Source organism: Moschus berezovskii, chromosome 16, assembly GCF_049115385.1.
Source record: "Moschus berezovskii isolate FMDL1 chromosome 16, NW_MosBer_1.0, whole genome shotgun sequence".
Taxonomy (NCBI): Eukaryota; Metazoa; Chordata; class Mammalia; order Artiodactyla; family Moschidae; genus Moschus; species Moschus berezovskii.
Genome location: NC_142475.1, coordinates 48,358,618 through 48,383,909, shown reverse-complemented (window position 1 = coordinate 48,383,909; position 25,292 = coordinate 48,358,618). Strand labels below are relative to the sequence as shown.

The following is a 25,292-nucleotide window of genomic DNA, read 5'->3' as shown; positions in this document are numbered from 1 at the left end:
CCAGGTTCCCTCATGTATCAAATGATCAGTTTTTACAAATGAGCCTGAATGAAATGATCTCTAGGACACATTCTGGCTTGTCTATCACTGCAGGAGAAAAGTCAGCTAGCCAGTCCAGCCCACCCCTTTTCTGCCTGATCACCTTTGGCAAATTTCTGACCTCTAGCCTCCAAAACCATCTCCAAAATACCCAGGTCTTATATCTGTCTGTCACCAAACTCCCAATTCACTGCTAAAATTTCTAGATGGTTTAAAAAGCAGAGCCAAATGTGTGGGTTTGTTTGCTTTTCCTCTACCAAAGGGCCTTATAAAGTGAGCTCATCTGTGTTTGTAGAGCTCACACTTGCCTCTGACAAGCAGAGTTCCACTGACACAGAGAAGCCTGTCCACCCTGAGTCTCCAGGGTGGTAAGAGGAAAAGAAAGTTAATAGAAAAATGAACATCTTTTGTCCCAAGCCACTCTCTGGGTGGACTCAGCAGTGATCACGATGGAATTCAAAAAAGTAGCCACAACTTATGAAACACCCCAAACTGACATCTTGCTTTTACAAATGCAGTAAGAGAAGGTAGGGTTCTTTCTGATAAAACAGAAGTTCAATCAGCAGCATTTGCCAACAGTGGCTCCAAGCCCAAGCCCAGAGGGAGACCCTCCACTTGTGAAAAGAGCCAAAGATCTGTGGTCTTTAGACCCTTGTTGCTCAAAACAGGGCCCCTGGACCAGCTGCACTGACCTCACCTGGCAGCACATTAAAAATGCAGGCTCACAGGCCCCACCCCAGACTTTCAGAAGCAGAATCTGCATTTTGAAAAGATACTGTGGTGATTCACACACATACCTTAAAGTTTCAGAAGGACAGAGATAACAGAATTCATAGCAAGGTGAAAGACGGGTCATGAATACTACTACAAAGGCTGTTCTCTGCTGTTGGCAAGTGGGCTGAATTAAATCAAGGTGCACCCACCACCTTTTCCACAGTGATACAGGAAACCTTTCTGCTTTTCAGGTAGAATCTGAAGTTTATCAGCATCTTAGATGACTAATTTTTCTTAAGAGGCCAAAGGTAGCCACCAGGCAGCTGATGTAAATACAAGAATGGGCAGGGTGCAGATGTACCCACAAAAGAACTGCCCCAGGTATACATGAAAGTGACCAACACCCTAGCCAGGAGCTGCCACAGCCACCGATGCCCAGCTGTGCTCACAGCTCTGCACTGCATCCATCCCAGTAATTCCTCCTCCAGGCATTCCGGATCATTGCCTCAAATCCCTCTCCCTTGTATTAGCTTCCAGTGCAGATTATTTTTTTATTTATTCATGATCTGTACAGAGCCTACTTCCTCAAGGGATTGTGTGTGGCTTACAAAGATGAACACATTGTAAACAAGATGAGCAAAATTAAAGCAGAACAAATACCCAGTTCGAAGTCTTAGAAGAGACCGTGTGTTCACATGATCTTTACTCTCTTGGCTCACCAGACTCCCCCATCACTATTCCTCCCCGGGAAAGCAGCAGGGGATTAACATGACGGATGAATTTGAAAACAAACTGGGGATGCTCAGCTCATCTCTTCTTTATCTCTTGGGAGTGAGTTTGCGCACAGGGAGTAAAAATCCCACCCTGCTCCTTGTGGGCACAAGACTCGTCTATACCACCCCTTCCTGGTCCCCCCACCCACATGGGGAGACCCAGAAATGCCATGTGGATGAGGGTCAGCATTACTGGTAGCTGGCTGGGTACGTCTGTGTAATGGTGGCATTATTAAAAAGCCTATGGGCACAAAGATATGAACTACATTTTCAACCTTACTTCCATCAGTTCTAAAAACTGATTCCTTGGCTCCCATGTTTTTACTCTTTATTTCTCAATTAGCTCAAAACTCAAGTGAAGGGGAAAGGTGCTATTTATTATGTCCTTTCAAAATCCCAACAGAAAGATCTGGAGAGCTCATGCTACAAGACACTTAAGAGAGATTATTAATAGTGATCAGCAGAGGGACTTCCCTGGAAGTCTAGTGGTTAAGACTCTGAGCCTACCAAGCAGGGGGTGCAGGTTTGATCCCTGGTTGGGGAACCAAGATCCCACATGCCTCGTGGCACAGCCAAAAAATAATAATATATAAAAGGGTCACGGACTTCCTTGGTAGTCCAGTGGTTAAGATGCCCCGCTTCCAATGCAGGGATGCAGAGGACAGGGGTTCAACCCCTGGCTGGGGAATGAAGAGCCTACGTGCTGAGCAGTGCAGCCAAAACATAAATTTTAAAAATATATATTATTAAAAATATAGTGATGGAGGGGAAATGGCCTGAAATCTCCGGCTACCAAGGCAGAAGGGAACATGTGACCAGTGTGGGAGCCGTAACTAGAGGCCACTCAGTACTCATGCCACTCTCATCTTACCTGCCTTCCTCTCCCACACAGACTGGAAAATCTAAAACCTGCCTTCCCCAAAAGCCTGCTAGCTAGGAGACACCATGTACTCCATTCTGGCCAATGGAACGTCCTCAGGAGTAAATGGACACTGCCCCCTGCACGTTCTCCTTCTCTAGGGGACAGGTTGTGATGCCTGAGGTGCAACAGCCTCTGCTAACAAGGGCTGGGCAGGCAGAGAGAGGAAGCTGGCACCAGGGAAGGCTCGATGGCCCTTGACCGCCTACCCGAGCTGGCCTATTGTTCATGATGAATAAATCCCTAACTAGCAAAGCCACAGATACACTTGGTTATATGTTTCTAAGGAACACTGAGTTGAAAGATATGTATGTATCTTTCATTGTTTTTTTACTTTTATTTTTCTTTTTTTCTTTCATTGTTTTTATGACTATAAATAAAATCTTATATAGAGACAGAGACTATTTTAATAAAACATCACTAAAAAACAGATAAAGATTTTCTAGACAATGTTTTGAAGAAGTGACTCCTTTTCTTTTTTCTAATTACATTTTTAAAAAAGATAGCTTTAAGGTTTTCATACTCAGAAAGGGCAATCTATGCCAGATAGATGGAGAGAGAAAAAGACAGTCATAAACACACATATATATGTTTATTCAACTCTAAAATCTTGATGAAATAGAACTCAATTAATTTCAAGCTCATTTTACTTTTAAAAGACTGAAGAAATGTCAAAAAAAAAAAAAAAAGAAGCATCAAGAATGTATTTGCCTGGGAAATGTCATGGACAGAAGAGCCTGGTAGGCTACAGTCCATGGCATCACAAAGAGTCCAATACAACTTAGCAACTGAACAACAACAATACACAACCAGGCAAACTGTGATCTGGGGAAATACTTCTTGATGGAAATGTGGCATAAAATGGAGAGTGAAGTGACCCAGCAATATGGAATATAGAGTTCTGTAGGAAATTAAAATTTGTATATAGAATGACAGCGCAAATATTCAAACAATAAAGTCCATGGCTAAAGGGGAAAGAAAGAAATGTATTTTAAAATAATAGAATTATTGATACTTCTGATTTTTTTTAATTTATTCACAATTTGGAACCAAATTTGGAACCAGTTCTTGCTTGTCGGGATTCCCTGGCGGCTCAGAGGGTAGAGTCTGCCTGCAACGCGCAAGACCAGAGTTCGATTCCTGGGTCGGGAAGATCCCTGGAGAAAATGGCAACCCACTCCAGTACTCTTGCCTGGAAAATCCCATGGACGGAGGAGCCTGGCGGGCTACAGTTCATAGTGTCGCAAAGAGTCAGAAACAACTGAGCGACTTCACTTTCAGTTCTTTCTCAACAACATCCTGTACAGTCAAGGTGGACAAATGAAGACACACAGTGGTGAAGTTGGGACACCACAGGCCTTCAGACTCCAAAGGAGCTTCTATTATGCTACAGTAAGCACAAATATACATTACATAAATGTTCATACATCGAAGAAAAATAAAGGTTGCCAAGCAGAAAGTTCTGGCAGTAAAACCTTGGAGCTTCAGAAAATGCAACTCATCAGAATATAACATTTTTCAAACACCGATCAAAATTTTTCTGTACAGAGGAAAGAGAACCCTCCTATGCTGTTGGTGGGAATGTAAATTGGTACAGACATTGTGGAGAACAGTATGGAGGTTTCTCAAAAAACTAAAAATAGAGCTTCCATATGATCCAGCAGTTCTACTCCTAGGTATACATCCAAAAGAAACAAAAGCCCTAATTCAGAAAGATACATGTACCTCAATGTTCATAGCCGCATTATTTATAATTGCCAAGGTATGGAAGCAATCTAAGTGCCCATCAACAGATGAATGGATAAAGAAGATATGGTACACATATACAATGGAATATCACTCAGCCTAAGAAAGAACAAAATTTTACCATTTTCAACAACATGGATGGACTTGGAGGTCCATCCTCCAGGTGAAAATTGCTCAGCCATGTCCCACTCTTAGCAACTCCATGGATGGTAGCCCAACAGGCTCCTCTGTCAATGGAGTTCTCCAGGCAAAAGTACTGGAATGAGTTGCCATTTCCTTCCCCAGGGGATCTTCCCAACCCAGGGATAGAACCTAGGTCTCCTGCATTGTAGGCAGATTCTTTACAGTCTGAGCCACCAGGGTAGGTATTATGCTAAGTAAAATAAGTCAGGCAAAGACAAATATTGTATGATGTCACTTATCGTATAAAATCTTAAAAATGCAACAAACTAGTGATTATAACAGAAAAAAAAGTAACAGACTCACAAGATATAAAGAACAAATTAGTGGTTACCAGTGGGGAGGGGACAGTAACGGTGTAGGGGATTAAGAGGTGCAAACTATTATGTGTAAAATAAACTACAAGGATATATTGTAAAACATTAAGAATAAAGCCAATATTCTACATAAGTTTTTTAAAAGCATGAGCAATTAAATATTCAAAATGTAAAAAGAAAGGAAGAAAAGAAAGAGAAGGATTGTCTTGTACAATGTATAAGGAGTGATTTCTCAGTGTTCTCATTTCCTACATAATGGTTCTTTCCTTTTTCCCAGTTATAAAGAGATATGTTTAAACGTTTTCAGACACAAATGGAGTAGCGTATCTCCTACTCCTCACTCTGCTCACTCTTTAGGATGAGTTTGAAGTCAGGTCTAACAAACTGAAGTGCCGCTGGCACAGTGCTTGCACACACGTCATCCCATTTGGTCCTCACAATATCACAGTGAGGGGGCTTCCCTGGTAGTATGGTGGCTTCTTTGCTGCAGGGCAACTAGGCCCTAACACAACAACTACTGAGCCCACGTGCCTCAGTTACTAAGCCCGCAAGCCCTGGAGTCTGGGCTCTGCAATGAGAAGTCACCACAATGAGAAGCTCACACACCATAACTAGAGAGCAGCCCCCTCACTCATCCCAACTAGAGAAAGCCTGCACTAAACAACAAAGACCCAGAACAGCCAAAAATAAATAAAGAAAGAAATATTTTTAATAAAAGGAAAGACCTTTGTCAATAAAACATTTCTTTTTATATCACAGTGCGGAGCAGAGGGGGAAGGAGAGGATAAAACGAATGGAGTGAGTAGCATGGAAATGTATCCACCACCGTAATTAACACAGATAGCAGGGGGAACCGCTGTATGACTCGGGACACTAGAACAGGGCTCTGTGACAAACGAGAGGGGTGGGATGGGGCGGAAAGTGGGAGGGAGGTTGAAGAGGGAGGGGCCATATGTATACCTATGCTGATTCATGTTGATGCATGACAGAAAACAACACAATATGGTAAAGCAATTATTCTTCAATCAACAATAAATAAACTTTTTTAAAAAATATCACCGTGTAGGAAACAAATGGAATAAGCCCTAAGTGCAAACAGAAGCTGGAGAAGTTAAGGAATTTGTCTAAAGTTTCCTGACCAAACTGTATTTTAGTTTGGTAGAGCCAGACGAAAATATAAATCAGCTGCCTCCTCGTCTGGTGCTCTTTCTAAGGCACTAGGCAGACTCTGACCCTTGTCTCTGGTCTGAAGTGACAGCGGACAAACCAGGGAGGTGGAGTGGCTGCCTTCACACCGCTTGGCCAATGGCTGGCCCATGGCCAATCATCACCTATCCTGAAAATCACCCAATTGGAATTGAGGCTTTCTATTTTAGAAAAGCATCCTTTTTTTTCCCCCCCTTTGCCTACTTGGTTCGTCATTCTTTCTTGTTTCCTTGTTTGATTCATGAATTTTGTGCCTTGCAAAAGGTCACATTTTCTCTCTCCTTAAGATCCAATTGCAAATTATGATGCAGTTGCTAGCCTTACTTCTTCCTACCTACAAAGTTTTCGCTATGCTCCAGGTCAACACTGAACCTCTCTCCTTGAAGGAGGAGTTAGGGCACTGAATGTGTGTAAAGACTGCTGGGTTACATCTACAACTACATCGCTTCTACATGGCAAGCTGCCAGTATGTAAATGCCAAAACTTTGAAAAGATTAACGTATATATTTACATTCCATTTCAATGATTTCTACTTAATTCAGATTTTGGTCCCAACTGCAATTACTAACCTGCTGCTGCTGCTGCTAAGTCACTTCAGTCGTGTCCGACTCTGTGCGACCCCATAGACAGCAGCCCACCAGGCTCCCCTGTCCCTGGGATTCTCCAGGCAAGAACAGTAACCTGCTACATGCTTTTATTTCCCCGCCCCTTATTCTGTGGTTGTTATCAGAAAGACTGACCAAAAAGTTAAGAAATGGGTGGGGAGTGGACAAGGTAATATGGAAGAACAGTTTTGCAGAAAATCACAATATACACCTAGTTATTTATTATTAATAGGAAAAATTCCATGTCATAATGGGTTAACGCTGCTCACATGCTAAGAAGACAGTGTGTATGCTTAGTCACTCAGTCATGTCCGACTCTTTGTGACCCCATGAACTGTAGCCTGCCATGGGGGTTCCTCTGTCCATGGGGATTCTCCAGACAAGAATACTGGAGTCGGTTGCCATGCCCTCCTCCAGGGGATCTTCCCAACCCAGGGATTGAACCCAGGTCTCCCACATAACAGGCAGATTCTTTACCGTCTGAGCTACCAGGGAAGAAGATAGCAGTCTCCTTGATTTAAATTTGTATGGAGGTAACCTGTAAAAGCTGCTTTAAAGGTCTAAAGAATGGTCTTGTTTTGATTATTTCTTGAGGACGTTAAGCCAGTTCTGCATCCTTCTACACCATTCTGAACCCTACTGAATGTGACCCATCCTTTGGTTTCAGTGGGCTTTCAGAGGTTCAAGGGCCCTGGGGTCAGATGGTGTGGGTTTGACACCCATAACCAAGTCACTTAAGTTCTCTGGGCCTTAGTTTCCTCATTCATAAAAAAAGGGGAAACAATTCCCATCTCCTAAGGCCACTGAGAACATTAGATGAAATAACACAGGGAAGATTCCTGGTACTGAAACCAATGGAGCTTTTATCAAGATCCATTTAATACAAAGCAGAACTCCTACGAGTTACACCAAGAATGTATCCGAAGGCAGGTATCAAGATGTTTTCCCAAAAAATGATTATTAGTCAAGATCTAAATGAAGAGGAGGAGGAGGTAGGGGGAGGGTGGGAGCAAATCCCATCTGTAGGACTTTCTTACCCTTTCACATGTCACTTTATATACTACCTTGCTGCTGCTGCTGCTGCTAAGTCACTTCAGTCGTGTCCAACTCTGTGTGACCCCATAGACAGAAGCCCACCAGGCTCCCCCATCCCTGGGATTCTCCAGGCAAGAACACTGGAGTAGGTTGCCATTTCCTTCTCCAATGTGTGAAAGTGAAAAGTGAAAGTGAAGTTGCTCAGTCGTGTCCGACCCTAGCGACCCCACAGACTGCAGCCTACCAGGCTCCTCCATCCATGGGATTTTCTAGGCAAGAGTACTGGAGTGGCTTGCCATTGCCTTCTCCGAGATACTACCTTAAACTGGAAATATTTCTTCATTACATCGAAGGCACCTCAGATGCTGGGCTTGTGTCTCATTTTTTGGTCTTCCCACAAGGAGCACAGTTGCTCAGCACTGAATATGCATTTGCTATTTTCCTTCTTGGTGAAACTGTTGCTCAGTCGTGTCTGACTCTTTTGAGACCCCGTAACTGTAGCCTACCAGGCTCCTCTGTCCGTGGGATTCTCCAGGCAAGAATACTGGAGTGGGTTGCCATTGCCTTCTCCAGAGGATCTTCCCAATGCAGGGATCAAACCCGGTTCTCCCTCATTACAGGCAGATTCTTTACCATCTGAGCCACCAGAGAAGTCCCTCCCTTCTTGGGGGGGGCAACCACTACCAGAAAAGTTAAATCTCAGGGCTCTGACAACAGATATTCTCTGTTTGTATGGGGCTCTGCCTGTATTTTTCATGAAGCAGATTTGTGTCATTGGTACCTAGAAGTGAGTGAGAGACCCAAGTTTCCAAAATAAATGGAGGAAAAGATCAGAAAGAATAAAGAAAACAATTGGGATGTTTACAGAGTCAAGATGTCACTCTAAAGACTGCTGGTTGTTTTCAAAGAGGGAAATGTATGTTTACAGTGGAAAGACCTGACAATCAACCAACTCCACTAAGTGATTAAACTCAACAACACTAGTGAATGGCCAGGTGCATCTAATAGAAAACACACACCACGACCTATGAAGGAGTCTGGCCAAAAACATTTTGCCTGAACTGAATTACACATTTAGACTGAACTTCCAGTTTACAAGAAATATAGAACATGGAGGAACGAGATAAGTGCACCACAAGGAAATAATCAGATAACTCTAGAATGTAAAATATTCCACACATTAGCCTTGTTGCTTCAAAAAGTCTGTGTGGTAGGAACAGAAAAAAGTTGACACACTTTTCTAGTTTATCAAACGCTAAGAAAGCAAACAGCCAAATGCAATGACTGAATGACTCTTGACTGGCTCATGGTTTGAAAAACTACATAGTTAAAAAAGACACTTAGTGGACAATGAAGATTTGAATGTGGACTGGACTTTGATAATCAAATGGAATAGTTACTAACTTTTATAGGGTATCTAAGCTCCTGAGTTATATAAGAGAATGTCCTTATTTTCAGAAGACATGTGCTGAAGTTTAAAGGGACCCACGATTACTTTCAAAAGTCTTAACCTCCCTCCCACACATTTATTCTACACAAACACACACAGCAAACAGGACAATAATGAACAATTATTGAATCCACGTGGTTGATATACCAATGTTCACTATACTATTATTTCAACTTTTCTGTACGTTTGAAAATTTGTCATAATAAATGTTAGAAAACATGGGGGCAAAAGTAACAAGCAAGGGACTCCCCTGGTGGTCCAGTGGTTAAGAACCCAATTTGCAATGCCGGGAATGTAGGTTCAAACCCTGGTGAGGGAACTAAGATCCTGCAGTGCTCCCCAAGAGAAGCCACCACAATGAGAAGCCCGCATGCACCACAACCAAGACCTATTATGGGCCAAAAGTAAAAAATTAAAAAGAAAAACAGTAACAAGCAAACTATTCCTCGCTGCCTGAATAAAAATTTCTTAATAATTTCATAATAACAACAACTTATAAAACCCTTTATTTGGGCCAGTTACTGGGAACTACAAAGGGCTCCAACATCCTCTAAGGACAATATTGTCCTGAGGAAAAAGCATAGCCCTCTCTGTAGAGTATCACTTTCACTCCCCTCTCACTGGCCACCAGCGACTGCCTTTCAGAAAAGAGTAATCATTATTCTCCCAGTTCCATGGAACCGAGGGTCTTTAAACCAACAATAAAAGCAGCTTTGGATGAACTTTACAACCTGTGAGGTTGCTTCTGCATAAAGATAACCTAGTCATTCGATATCACTTAAGTGTTTTTCTTAATAATGAAGCAGACAATATGTAAGAAATACAGATACAGAGACAAGACAGCCTGTTTCCTACAGTCTGGGTACTTCCTGCTGTTGGAGGCAAGAAGAAGAAGCAGTGGATGAAAGCTGTCAATGACCTCACTTCACACACCAGTCACTTTGATTCTTTCCTGAGCCCTTTGAAAAGATAAACTTGATAAACTAGAGCTTTTCCAAAGACAGGCAGCAAGACAGAGAAGCACTACTCCACAGTGAGTCTGTATTACTTGGGAAAAGCCCAGTGTGAAGTGTGAGTCTTAAAAGTCACAGAACTCTCAACTGTTTTAATTCCAGAACTGAAAACACACCACAGGGAGGCTTAAAAACCAAAAAGCAAACAGAAGCTTACTGCTTAAAGTATACACATGTAAATCATATAACACCATATATTCTCTGCAATATCTACCATCAACTAAAATGTGAAAGCAAGTTCTTCTTTTCCATTTTTGAGTCCAAGCTCACGTGAGAGGGCAGGAAAGGCTTACCTAGGTACAAGGTTACAAGGATGTACCTAGGTACAAGGTACAAAGGCTTACCTAGGTACAAGGATGCGTTTTCTTTCTTGACATTGTCATCTAAGTAGGTTGGTCCCAGGGTATAAATAGGTGTGGAGCCCATTCCAATGAGAATCTGTGCGCACACGAATAAAGCCACGTAGACCCAGTGGTCGTTGCCACCCGAGTCCTTCAGGCAGGTGGGAGGCTCCACCTTGACCGAGGAGTTGCCGTTTTGACAAAGGCCGTAGTTGGAGGCGGAGGCGTTCAACTCCTGGATCTGGTAGGGCGGCGAGACGAAGTGAGGTAAGGCGAAGAGGGCAGCCCCCACCGCGATGAGGAGGCCCCCCACGGCCAGCCACAGGGGCCGCCGGCCCCGGCCGCCGAAGTAGCTGACGAACACCACCACCACCAGGCTGCCAATGTCAAAGCAACTGACCAGCAGCCCCGACTCGGAGCTCTTCAGACTATAGCGCCTTTCGATGGTGGTGATGACGCTGCTCAGGTACCCGGAGACCATCAACGCCTGGATGAAGGTTAGAAAGCACATGCAAACCAGGAAGCAACGGGAATCGGTGAGGACCACGTAGAGGCACCTTCTGCCCTGGAGCATGGCCAGAGTGGAGGACACCGACATGGTTTTGGCGATTTCCACCCCGTGGCGACGTTCCGCCAGTCCTGCCGTCTCTGCCGAAGTAGACGGGGCGGAGGGGCTGGGGGCCGGCGGGTAGGGGTCTGACTTCAACTCCTGATGGCTGGGGGCGGGCTCGGAGCCTTCTTCACTCGCGGGACTCAGGTCTGGCGGGCAGGAGGCGCTGTTCAGGGCGGGTAAACTCTGGGACCTGAAGGATTCGGGTTCGCACTTCTCTTGGACAGCTCCTACCCTGGCGCGCGCTTCCTGCGTCTCTCCCGCCTGGGGCTCCAGCCCAGCGCCTCCGTCCATGGCTCTCAGAATTCAGATTCGGTCGCCGATCGCACTCAAGGACTCTGGAGCTTTGCATCCACCGGCAAGAGGGGCTGAAGCCGGGCCCAGGCAGTCGTGCCCACCAGGGACCGGGGCTGGAGATGCAGAGCCGCGCTGTGGGGCATCCTCACCAGCAGGGAGGTGCCCAGTGCATCCTGACCGCAGTCGTGGCCCCGAGGCTCCGCAGCCGCGTGCCCCGGAGGGCAGGGGTCCGCGCGGTCCGGCGATGAGCCCAACTTAGGGTCCACCCCGGGCTGGGAGCGCGCAGCAGGATCCTGGCGCGTCCCGGGCGCATCCCCTCCGCCGCTGCCGCTCCGCCTGCCGCCCGGAGCGCGTACGCCCAGTGCCCAGCGTGGGGGCGGTTAGCGCTGCTGCCGGGGCCACATCCCGCCGGGCTAGCTGGGCCAGAGGCGCCCAGTCCTCGCCGCCTCGGCTCGCGACACCCTCGGGCGCAAAGGTGCCAACCTGCAAAGCAGAAGAGAGGGCGGTCAGCGAAGGGCGGCTGAGGCTGGCGTCCCGGCGCCCCCGGCGGACAGCGCTGGGGGACTTGGACGGTTCCAAGTGGGACCGAGGGACGAGCGAGGAATGAAGCCCTGGAGGAGGATTAGGCTGTAGGCAGCAGCCTCTAGAGCCCAAACAATAAGCAGCGGGCGGTCGGCAGAGACCCTCCCTCATTGTCTACCGCAGACCTGCCCCTGCCCCGCCCCTTTTGCCTTAAACAGCGCATCTGCTTTTATATGCTAATAATTATCCACCTGGCAGCTCTGACTCACAGACAGCGTCTTTTATTCGAGTGAACTAATTGCAACCTTTTTGTACTCCTACTCCATTACTCAAAATAGATGAGGCCCAAAAGAACAAAGGAAAGTTTCTTTTTTTTTTTTTACAAGCACGATGCACTCCTAGTCCCGATTTTTAAAAAATAAAAAAGGGGGAAAGCGAGGTGTGTAGAAACGCGTGTACACACTTGTGTGTAGGCACGTGTGCGCCGACTGGATGCGAATCAGTCTTCTCCATCCATTAGAGACAGATAGGCATTCAAAGCCCAAGGCAGCAGCAAAAAGGTCAGCGTGCTTGCCTCTTTATTCCCAACACTAAAAATAACACCCCTGCCCCCCAGCCGCCAGGGAGAACTATTCAATTACAAATACCAGGGGCGTTCGAGGCTGCGGCCCACGCCAAGTCCCAGAGCGCTGTGTCAAGCGAAACCGAAAATCAGTTTGCTTTGCGGAGGGGTGGGGAAGCCACAACCAAACAATGAGACGCGGGAGCGCTGTCACGGCGCGCTGAGAGCCCACAGAGCCGGCTCGGCACGCGCGGGCCGGCAGGAAGGTGTGCTATTTACATCCAGCGCACCCAGCGAGCGTGGGCTCGGGGTGCGCGCGCGCCCACACACACACACACACACACACACATACATACACCGGCGTGTCTGTGTAGAAACCCCTCGCGCGATCCGGCACCCAGCTTGAATATAACGCGAGTCGAAAACAGGTGTGTCCCCAGGGTAAGCCTACGCCCCTTATCTCGGGACTCCCACTCTATTCGTCCGGCCCGCGAGCAGGGAGAGGGGAGGTGATGTGCACCAGGAGGAGAGCTGGACTGCGCTGCATTGTTTTTCCTGCGATGCGCTTTTGTGATGGTGCTGAGAAAAGAAAGGAGGAAGGGTAAAGGGAGAAAGGCAGAGAGCTTGGGACCCAGGAGCGGCCGCTCCGGCGTCTCCCTAGGCTCGGCTGGGCCAGCCCAGCTCCCAGATTCCCGGCCTGCCAGCCACTCAGAGCCAGGACTTCCCCGCCGCCTTCTTGCCCGGGAGCCTTCCCGGGGAACCCCACCGCCGGCGGCGTACAAAGTCGGGGAATCCCGGAAAACTCGCTTCCCCGCGCCCGGGGGAGCGCGCACCCGCACCGCAGCGCACCCGCACCCCAGCGGAGCCTTGGAAGGGCACATGAACCCAGGCGGGCGGCTCTCGGAGCCGGCGTGGGGGCCCGGGGACATATCCTACGCTCGCGCATATACACACACACGGCCCCGCAGGAGGATAGGACCGCCGGAGACAGCTCGCCGAGCTGCAGGGTCGCACGAGCCGCCGCTACTCACTCGTGAGTCGGCCGGTCAATCTGGCTGGCTGGGAATGGAGCGGGGGGAGGTGGGGACCTTGGAGGCGCGAGAGTAGTTGGGAGCCTCCTGGGGAGGCAGCCTCGGTCCAGCCGCGAGGAAATCAGTGAATGAGTCTGTGACCCCAGCCTCTGGAAACAGACACACGCGCACAGACGCGCCCGGAGCCGAGCGGCAGAGGGCGCAGGCGCGCGGGCAGCCGCCCAGCCCAGCGCGGAGGCGGCGAGCCACCAGGCTGCCTTTTCACTTGAAAGGCGGGGGATCGCGAGGAGCCCAGGGAGCAGGTCTCCAGAAAAGTCAGCTACTCAGGCAGAGAGCCCACTCAAAATAAAGAAGCTGAAATTTCCGTTGGTTTATTCCGTTCTGTGGGCACCCACCATGTCTCACGGACCATAGTAGGTAGATTCTGAGAACCAAATATGAACGGGACAGGATCCCTGGACCGAGGAAACCTCTGTTTTGTGAAGGAAATACCCCTGTAAGTGCCTAAAACGACACAGTAAATTCCATACAGGGTGACACTGAATAATTATATATCGATTATAATATCCATTAATAACCCACTAGACCTTCATTTCCAGACAGCAGGAAAGGCATGTGCAAAGGCCCTGGGGCACAGTGCTGCAAAGAAATCTTGAGTCTCAGGGTGATTGCAGTGATGGGGCAGAGAGCTGGCCAGCAAGAGTGGCACAGTAGGAAAGGTCAGCACGGGCTTTATAGGTCCTGCGCTGTGAGCACTGAAGGGCCAATGACATTCAACCTCAGTCACCAGACAGTTGGTTCTGACACTGGTAGATGAATGGAGGCCATGTGGAGGACCTGGAGTCAATCTCAGCAATCTCTGAGCAAAATGTGATGCGGCAGTGGTGGAGCATGGCGAGGAAGGAGCTCCTTGAGAACACTGACAAGGCAGAAGTAGCCAGACTTAGAAGCCGATGTTAACCAGAGATTTTGAGATTGAGGTCCAAGGAAAACACAAGCAGAGAAACGTGCTCTTGGGGTAAGATGTTTCTCCTTTAAGATACCTTGACTTTGAAACGCCTCTGGGACATCTGAGTATATACACATCCCATAAACCACCAGACATATAACACACAGGCAGCTGGGATTAGGGAAGTGAATTAGGAGATAATAGCCAGATACTGGCATGAGGTGGGTGAATATGCAGATCAGAGGAGGGGCAGACCAAGGACAGGGCCCTGGGGACAGGGTGATCTAAGAGCTGGAGAGGGAAAAAGCTAAGGAAGGAGATTAGAAGCAAGGGTCAGAGAGATCTGTGAAGAATCAGAAAAGAGGGACCATCACAGAAGCCAGATGCAGGAAAGGCTGCTGAGACGCCCTATAGGATGATAACGGAAAAGAGCCCGTGGGCTGTAGCAAGTGGGAGGACACTGCAGAACTCTGACAGAGGGAGACGTAACCTAACGAGCGGAGGGGACTGTTCTACATTTACTGGGGACCGCACTGACCATCCTGCCGTGCCAAAGCCACTTCACTCGCCCCTGGCCTTATCCAGTGAGAGCGTGGGATCCACTTCACAGTGTGATGAGGGAGGCGGAGAGAGACTATGTAACATGGTAAAGGCACACAGCTCGTCTCTGGATGATAAAAAGTCCATGCTCCATAATACTTCGTTCCCCATGGATGGCGAAAATAAGCTTTTAATCTGTTTTAACAATCATTTTACTCCAAAATTGTTTTTTTTTAATTTTCAAATAGAGAAATAAGCTTCCACTGTTTCTCATAGTGCTTTGCGCGGCAACTTTAAAGGTCCAAAGATATTACATTATTAATTCTCTCAGGAGAGCTCATATCATACTGGAAAGCCACATGGGATAGTGAAAAGAGTATAGAACAACTTGAAATTTTTATCCCAGCTCAGTTATCACAGTCCTGAACAATTTATTCAATCGTTATTTATTTATCTTGATTTCCTCAGTCATAAAGTGAGAACAATATTACACTGAGAGTGCCTGAGAAGGGCACAAACATACCTTAAAATGTTTGAGATGTACATACTTTGAAAATGTGCTCTGTCAAGTCAATCTTTCTTTTGCTAAAAAAAAAAAAATCCATGCTCTTAACTCTGACTCTATACTCTCTCTCCTTTTCAGTCATACAGCAGCTTAACTTTTCAGTACATCTTGCATCTTTTAATTATCTCACATGAGTCCAACAACCACCGTATGCACAGCTGATCCTTAGAGAACAAAATATTAAGTCAGCTGACACCAAAAGAACAGTTAGTGTATGCTCCAAGTCCACATCGAGACAGCACTGGTCTGGCAACTACCAAACTGATTGATCAAACACGACAAAGACATTCATTGCTCATTCCCTGTCCCTGTCCTGTCTTCTTGAGATCTCCATCAAGTGCACAGTCACTTTTCTACAAACAGGATATATGACGCCAGTTGACACCCTTGCCCATGATCTTAGCTATGTGGCACTTCCTGTACCTTATCACTCCTCTGAGCTTACTCTGGATCCAAACAGAATCGATCTGTCCTTCCAGGCTCTGAGACCCAGTCTCTCATTTCAGCTTCAGCCCCAGACATGAGTAGTTCCACAGCAAATTCAATCTGGCACCAGATCACATCAGGTGCCAGCAAGGGCTTCCCTGCTGAAAGTAAAAGAATCATGTCCCTGCCACATGCTGTTTATTCATGGTCAATTACCATAGTTACACCAGAAACAATTCTGAGAACCTACAGGTTTTTTTATTGCCACTAATAGATCACAATTTATAAACAGAATTCAAAACATCCAATTAGCTACCCATATAGGAAACAAGAAGAAAACATTTAGCAACAGACATTTCTTGAGCTTTCCCTTTCAGAGTTAAATGTGCCTTTGGAAAAGGTCAGATATACCTCCATCAGCCCTAATCTTCAGATTCAGAGAAAGAAATGAACTTACTTCATGGAGTTCTGCTACCCCCGTGGCTTATTTCACACAATATGAAAGAGTATAGCTGCTGAGACAAGAATACCTGTCTTCCTAGGTATATCGGGAGAGGTAGTACATGGCTATAAACTCTCTGCAAATCTTCAGGTGTGCTGATGCCGCTTCTAAGTCACTAATCAGTCTAATTTACACATAAACTGCTTCTTTCCCAGTCTTCATATAATAAGATGGTAGCCTTTGCAATTCCATGGATTTGAGCAAGCTCCGGGAGTTGGTGATGGACAGGGAAGCCTGGCATGCTGCAGTCCCTGGGTTCACAAAGAGTCAGACGCAACTGAGTGACTGAATTGAACCGAACTTTGAAACTACCTAGGGCATTTGGTTTTGTTTCTTTTTTTTTTTTTAATGTGGGCCATTTTTTTTAAAAAAAGTCTTCTTGAATTTGTTACAGTATTGCTTCTGTCTTAAGTTCTGGTTCTTTGGCCAAAAGGCATGTGGAATCTTAGCTTCCCAATCAGGGATAGAACCCTCAGCCCCTGCACTGGAAGGTGAACTCTTAACCACTAGACTGCCAGGGGAGTCCCACTAGTGCATTCTATATGAGCTTGAAATCTAGCTCCTCTTGAGAATGGGGCAAGGAAAGCAGAAAGGACCCCTTTCTCCACTCTCATCACTTTTTCCTTAAGAGGATTCAATTCAGAGGTCTCCCAGACACAAGAAGAAGGGCTCGGTTTAGGTCCAGAATATTTTCTGTGCTTAAAATACAATACATAGTTGCCACTACTCTAATTGAATTAGGTATTGGTTCTTGAAGAGGAATAAGTTGTATTTCAAAGGTAACCTTTCACACATACATATAAATTCAATTCAATGTATTTCAATAATAAAAATAATAATAATTTTTATTTTACATAATAAAAATACAGCTTTATTACAGACCCTGAAGAAGTATACAGATCATTGACTTCTGGGATATAATTAAATTACATCTCTATTCTTTTAAGTTAATTTTTTAATTTTTTGGCCACATGGATCTTACTTCCTTGATCAGGGATTGATCCTGCACTCTCAGCAGTGAAAACGCAGAGTCCTAATGACTGGACCACCAAGGAATTCCCCAGATCTCTATTCTTGATTCAGAAAAGTAGTTTACAGTATGACTGATTTCCTCATTTTCTTTTCTTATTTTATTTAATGGGTTTTTCTTGAAATATGATTGACATATAACATTGTATTAATTTTAGATGTACAATATATTGATTTAATATAGTATGTATATATTGAAAAATGATCCTGGCAATAATTCTACATTAGTTACAAATTTCTTTTCTTGTGGTAAGGATGTACGCTCATAGCAACTTTCAAATATCCAATATGGTGTGTGTATGTGTGTATGCTTAGTCACTCCGTCGTATCCGACTCTTTGCGACCCCATGGACTGTAGCCCACCAGGCTCCTCTGTCTATGGGGATTCTCCAGGCAACAATACTGGAATGGGTTGCCATGCCCTTCTCCAGGGGGTCTTCTCAATTCAGGTATCAAACCCAGTCTCCCAAATTGCAGGCAGATTCTTTACTGTCTGAGCCAATATGGTATTATTGATTATAAGGTTAAAAGGTCGCCTCTTAACAGAACTTGGCATTTATACCTTTCATGCTCAGTTGCTAAGTTGTGAAACAACTCCTTGCGACTCCCTGGACTGTAGCCCACCAGGCTCCTCTGTCCATGGGGTTTTCCCGGCCAGGATACTGGAGTGGGTTGCCATTTCCTTCTCTAGGGGATCCTCCTGAACCAAAGATCAAACCCGCGTCTCCCACATTGGCAGGCAATTCTTTAACACTGAGTCACCAGGGAAGCCCATTTATACCCTTGCTGAGAAGTAAATTTCAATCTAGGTAAACAGAAGAGGCACAGATTTAGCCCTGGGTCACAGTGATTCAGGCAATCACTCCAGCCCTGGGATTTGAGTACGGTGACCACCATGTCAGTTCGTTTGTTTGTTTTTATTCTGCTGGGTCTTTGTTGCAGAACACTGGGGTGTTTGTTGAGGCACAGAGGCTCTCTAGTTGCATGGGCAGACTTAGTTGTCCCACGGCATGTGGGATCTTAGTTCCTTGACCAGGAACTGAACTCGAGTCCCCTGCATTGGAAGGAGGATTCCTAACCACTAAACCACCAGGGAAGTCCCCAGCATATCAGTTTTAGGCCTGCAAGTCCCCAACCCAAGAAACCATAGTCTGATGAACACTTGGACACCTGGTTACACTCTGAAGGAGCCAAGAAACCAGGCAGTGCCTCTGGGAATTATCCAGGACAAGAAGACAATACTATCAACTAGGACCTCCTAGAAACTGCCATCTCCCTTAATAAAAACATGCCAGACACACCAAGGCTAGTAATGAGGAGAAAATTTCCTACGAAGAAGAGACATTTGTCTGCAGAGATTCACATTCCCTTGAGAGATTTTTGTCATCACCTCCACTGCCACCTGGGCCTGGGAAAGGAAAGAGATGGCAGAAGCGATCAGCTATGGCCCTCAGTCCCTCTGCACATTGTCTGTGGATGTGTCGAAAATGCAAGACTCTGACCACTCTTCAGTCAGGCTATTTCTCAGGTTGTGTTTGCAGCTGGCAACCTTGAAGGGCGAGGTAACCTCCCCAGCTGAACAAAAAGCAGGCTCAGTTCTTCTTTCCTCAGGGCAGCCCCCCAGTCTCAATCCTCCTTCCTAAATGTACAAGAAGAAAGCATCCACAGTGGACTCTGTATCACCCCATGAGACTCAGGCACACAAGGAACTGGAACACACATCTCTCACATAGGTCACAACAGTATTTTTTGAATGGGTCTCTTAGAGTAAAGGAAATAAAAGCAAAAAAAAAAATAAATGGAACCTAATTAAACTTAAAAGCTTTTTGCACAGCAAAGGAAACCATCAACAAAATGAAAAGACAACCTACTGAATGGGACAAAAGTATTTGCACATGACACAACTGATGGAGATTATTATTCAACATATAGAAACACATCATAGAACTCAACATCAAAAACATTTTTTAATGGGCAGAAGAACTGAATAGACATTTTTCCAGAAAGGAAATGCAGATGGTCAACAAGCACATGAAAAGATACTCAACATTACTCATTGTCAGTGAAATGCAAATCAAAACTACCATGAAATATCACCTTACACCTGTCAAAATGACTATCTTCAAAAAGAATGCAAACAACAAACGTTGGCAAGGACATAGAGTAAAGGGAACTCTTGTACACTGTTGCTGGGAATGTAAATTGGTCCAGCCACTGTGGAAAACAGTATGGAGGTTTCTCAAAACATTAAAAATAGAATTATCGTGCTGCTGCTGCTGCTGCTGCTAAGTCACTTCAGTCGTGTCCGACTCTGTGTGACCCCATAGATGGTAGCCCACCAGGCTCCACCGTCTCTGGGATTCTCCAGGCAAGAATACTGGACCCAGCAATTCTACTCCTGGTTATATATCTGAAAAAAGTACTAATTTGAAAAGATACATGCACCCCAATACCCATTGCAGCATTATTTATAATTGCCAAGATATGGTAGTAACCTAAGTGTCCACCAACAAATGAATACACACACACACACACACACACACACACAGTGGAATATTACTTGGCCATAAAAAAAGAAGGAAATTATGCCATTTGCAGCAACTTGGATGGACTTGAAGGGTATTATGCCAAGTGAATTAAGTAAGACAAAGACAAATACTATGTGATGTGACTTATATGTGAAATGTAAAGATACAGCAAACCAGTGAATATAACAAAAAGAGCAGACTCACAGATAAAGAAAACAAAACTACAGTTACCAGTCGGGAGCAGGAAGGGGGAGGGACAACAAACAGGTGGGGGAATTAGAGGAACAGCCTATCAGGTAAAACATAAGCTACACACATATATTGTCCAACATGGGGAATGACTGTCAATAGGGTATAAACTTAAAAATTATGAATCACTATATTGTACACCTGTAACTTATATAATATTATACAGCAACTCTATTTTAATTAAAAAAATGAAAAGATGAAGCATGCCTATAGTGAAATATTTAAATGGATTAAAGGATGAAGCAGTCTAAAGACAAACAATGCATACTATTGCTTTTGAATAAAAACGCAAAACAAGCTGCTCATAGAGCCATCATCTCTAATGACTGGGATTCAGGTTTTTATGAGATTGCCTAACCTTTCAATCACTAGCAATGGTTTCGTTCCCAGCTCATGACTCCTCCCTAGCCTTCTCTGCATACCTGTCCTTTACTTGGAAACTTGAGCATCACAGAACAAACTGACCATGAAGCCCACCCCTCAGAATGCTGCTGCCCACCTGCCACCACATCCTAGCACAAGGTTGAGAATAACTGGCCAGCTGTGGGGAGAGACCTGGCCTCATTGCCTCAGAGCCAGTCTTGTAGAGAGAGACCAGGTCAACCCTGGTGTCCTGAGAACCCAAATCACAGCACCATATAGTAGAATTCTTTTAATAAAAACTCAGAAATGTAGGGGACTCTGCAGAATGATCGGGAGCTCAGAGCTGTCTGTCTTTTCAAACATTATTTCCTGAACATTAAGACACCAGAAAAGAGCTCTTCACAGAATTCACTCAAATCCCCTTCTCTCCTTTGTATCCTCTTTTGTTGATGACATTTTTGATAATTATCTGATTGCAATACAATGGAGTATTACTCAGCAATTAAAAAGAATACATTTGAATCAGTTCTAATGAGGTGGATGAAATTGGAGCCCATTATACAGAGTGAAATAAGCCAGAAAGAAAAACTCCAATACAGTATACTAACTCATATATATGGAATTTAGAAAGACGGTAACGATAACCCTGTATATGAGACAACTAATCTTCGAATGTATAGGCATAAAGTTGTTTCTATTATTTATATTCTTAATGCTTTTAAGAATAATTCCCATTTTGAATATTGTTTATTTGCAAGATTTTTCTTGTTGATTATTGTTACCTGATGTTTACCTTTTTAGAGAAGCTTTGTAAGGCAGCTTTGATTGTTGAGCCTCTCAATTTTATCTTTATTTTTATTGCATTAATACCTGGTATGTATTAGGTGCTTACTTTTCTTTATGATTATTCTGTTTATCTTGCTAACTTCTTAAACTGGCTGTATACTTGTAGACTCATTGCTTTTCCTTTTTATGTAAAGTTTACTACATTTAAGGCCTCCGTGGATAATGTTTTCCATATCCCGTAGGTTTTAAGACTTTGTATTTTTGTTATCTTTCTGTAATGATGTTGTTTTTAAATGCCATGTACTCAGTAAGTGATATAAACACATTGTAAATTTCAATTTTATAATAAAAAATTATTTTAAAAAATTATCTGATTGCAGAAAAACTCCACAAATCCAGGTTGAAGAGTTATACTTTTTAAAAAAATCTTTTATTTTGTATTGGGGAATAGCTGATTAGTAAACCATGTGATAGTTCAGGTGAACAGTGAAGGGACTCAGTCATACATACACATGTATCCATTCTCCCCAAAACTCCCCTCCCATCCAGGCTGCCACATGACATTGAGCAGAGTTCCCTGTGCTCTCCAGTAGGTCCTTGTTGGCTATCCATTTTAAATATAAAGTGCTATATTATTTTTAACTATTACTATTGTTTTGGGCACATGTGTGCAGGTGCCTGTATCTCTGGCCTGACTTTTATTCTCCATTCTCTTTGGATGTTGGTGATACCCTGATAATTGTTCTTATTTTCTTGGTTGTACCTAATGAATACCAAATGACCCAATACAAGTAGAATATACCACTTGGACCATCAGGGGAGTGATTTTAAAGGATTTAGTGTTCTATTTGGGGGCTCCATAACCTGTCATCAAGGAATGGGATTTAAATGACAAATGAATTGTGTTATGTCATTCCCTCTGTGAAAATCAGAGCAGTTAGAGTCTAAATTTAGTTTGCCCAAAGAGAGGAATGACCAGGCGAATAGGCATGTATACAATGGAAATATAACATCTAAACACCATGATCTTTCTTCCTTCCTTTAGCTGATTTTGTTTGTGAAATTTCACACTAGAGGAAAAATGTGATTTTTCAAAGAGAAAAGAACTGTTGTGAAAGTTTGCACATTTCAGTTTCTCCTCTGGAGTTTAAAATATACCTTTCTCTTACTCCACACCAGGAGACCACAGGTTTTTCTGCCATCTAGTACTTCTTCCATTCTGTTTTTTTCAAGGAAAATAAGATTGTTTCTCTTCCACCCTCAGTAATGTCAAAACATGCTTTTAGAATGGAGACTCATACAAGTCATGGTGTGCCCTGTGGTTCTTAAACTGTTATTTAAATATTGTCATGCATAGAGAACAGTGGTGGTTGCCAGTGGGGGAGAGGGGAGCGAAGGGATGAACTGGGAGGTTGGGGTTAGCAGGTTTCAACTTTCATATACAGAATGGATAAAAAACAAGGTCTTCATATATAGCACAGAGAACTATATTCAATATCCTTTGATAAAACCTAATGGTATACAAGACAGAAAAAGAGACACAGATGTATAGAACAGTCTTTTGGACTCTGGAGAGGGCAAGGGTGGGATGATTTGGGAGAATGGCATTGAAACATGTATATTATCATATGTGAAATGAATTGCCAGTCCAGGTTCGATGCATAATACAGGATGCTTGGGGCTGGTGCACTGGGATGAACCAGAGGGATGGGATGGGGAGGGAGGTGGACGGGGGTTCTGGATGGGGAACACATGTACACCAGGGGCAGATTCATGTCAAAGTATGGCAAAACCAATACAATATTGTAAAGTAATTAGCCTCCAATTAAAATAAATAAACTAAAAAAAATTATATTAAAAAAAACCTAATGGAAAAGACTATTTAAAAAAGAAGGAAAGGAGGAACAAATTGAAAGAGTAGCATTGACATAGACACAAGACCATGTATCAAATAGATGGCTAGTGGGAAGCTGCTGTATAGCACAGGGAGCTCAGCTCGGTGCTCTCTGTTGCCCTGGAGTGGGGGATGGGGATGGGAGGAGGCTCACGAGGGAGGGGATATATGTATATGTATGACTGATTCATGATGTGTACAGCAGAAGCTAACACAACATTGTAAAGTAATTATATACCAATTTTAAAAAAGGAATGCTGTGTTTTAGATTATAAGCATTGGTAAAGAGGGTATCAGTTAAAATATTTAATTCCATAATACATTATTAAAAATATATATATCATGGTTTTAAAAAATACTCAATAAAAGAAAGAATGTATGTGTATGTATAACAGAATCACTTTGATGCACAGCTGTAATTAACACATTGTAAACCAACTATACTTGAGTAAATAATTAAAAAATAAATACAATCGCTTCTCGGCCTTTTGGCTAAGATCAAGTGTAAAAAATAAATACTGTCACAGGCTAAATTGTATCCTCTCCAAAGTCCACAAGTTGAAGCCATAACCCCCTATTCCTCATCCTGTGACTATATTTGGTAATAGGCTCTCTAAAGAGGTAATGAAGTTAAAATGAGGTCATTAGGGTGAGCTCTTATCCAATATTACTGGTGCCCCTTTACGAACAGGAAATTTGGACATAAACAGGTATAGCAGGAAGACCAAGTGAAGACAAGGAGAACCTGGATGGCTCATCTACCAGCCAAGAAGAAAAGCCTCGGGAGAAATCAACCCTCTTGACACCTTGATCTCCAGCTTCCAGCCTCCAAAATCATGAGACAATAAATTTCTGTTGTTTGAGCCAATTCATGCTCCTTTGTTATGGCAACCCCAGCAAACTAATACAAATATTGATGAAAAGAAAATCAAATATTTAAAAATGATAATAAATAACTTACTTTAAGGTTTATTCTTAAAAGAATTTTTCAAAATTTTAAACATTTCTCACAGTAAGAAAAAGTAAAAACTTTTATGATTCACTTCTCAGAATAAATTTGAAGGAGATGACTTAAAAAAAAAAAAAAACAACCCTATGGTGCCTGTTACTCAAAGAATATGGTCTAATAGACTGCATTTTAATGCATGAGAAATGTCACAAGATTGATAGGAAAAACTACTGTGATTGGGACATGTTAAAAAATAAAAGCAGTTTATTTATATCAAAGTAACATAATCTCTGAGGCTTCCCTGGTGGCTCAGTGGTAAAGACCCCGCCTGCCAATGCAGGAGATGCAGAATCCCTGGGTCAGGAAGATCCCCTGGAGAAGGAAATGGCAACCCACTCCAGTATTCTTGCATGGGAAATCCCATGGACAGAGGAGCCTGGTGGGCTACGGTCCACGGGGTTGGAAAAAAGTCAGACATGACTGAGCAACTAAACAACAATGTAATCCATAAGTGAGCAATTTAGAAGAAGAAAATAAGTCAAATGATAAACCCAATTGGAAAAGAAATGAAATATACTGTGTTTAAAATAGAAATGCTAATCACAAATCTGACAACATTCCTAAGATCTGGAAAGCATATAAGAAAGTATAAGGGACTTCCCCGGTGGTCCAGTGGCTAAGACTCCACGGTCCCTAGGCAGGGGATCCAGGTTTGATCCCTAGTCAGGGAACTAGATCCCACATGCTGCAACTAAGAATTCTCATGCCACGACTAAGACCCTGAGCAACCAAATAAATGAATATTAAAAAAGAAAAAGCATAGATCTTGGGGAAAAGTAAAAATCCTTTGATAAAAAAGTGGTAACATCCAGCAAATTTGGAAAATAGGACTGGAAAAGGTCAGTTTTCATTCCAATCCCTAAGAAAAGCAATGCCAAAGAATGCTCAAACTACCGCACAATTGCACTCATCTCACACACTAGTCAAGTAATGCTCAAAATTCTCCAAGCCAGGCTTCAATAGTACATGAACCGTGAACTTTCAGATGTTCAAGGTGGATTTAGAAAAGGCAGAGGAACCAGAGATCAAATTGTCAACATCTGTTGCTGCTGCTGCTGCTGCTAAGTCACTTCAGTCGTGTCCGACTCTGTG

General features: G+C 44.0%; 1 protein-coding gene across 2 annotated transcripts in view; it reads right to left on the bottom strand.

The window, feature by feature from the left end:
* Positions 1 to 13,770, bottom strand: part of SLCO5A1 (solute carrier organic anion transporter family member 5A1) — a 155,465-nt gene extending 141,695 nt beyond the window's left edge. The window contains exons 1-2 of one of the 2 annotated variants that reach the window (XM_055431684.2): positions 13,361 to 13,770; positions 10,342 to 11,728 (exon numbers count right to left, since the gene is read on the bottom strand). In XM_055431684.2, coding sequence (XP_055287659.2) covers positions 10,342 to 11,242 — 901 coding nt within the window. In that variant the 5' untranslated portion in view covers positions 11,243 to 11,728; positions 13,361 to 13,770. The remainder of the gene's footprint in view (positions 1 to 10,341; positions 11,729 to 13,360) is intronic. The other variant, XM_055431682.2, reaches the window with a different exon arrangement.
* Between the last annotated feature and the right edge of the window lie 11,522 nt (positions 13,771 to 25,292).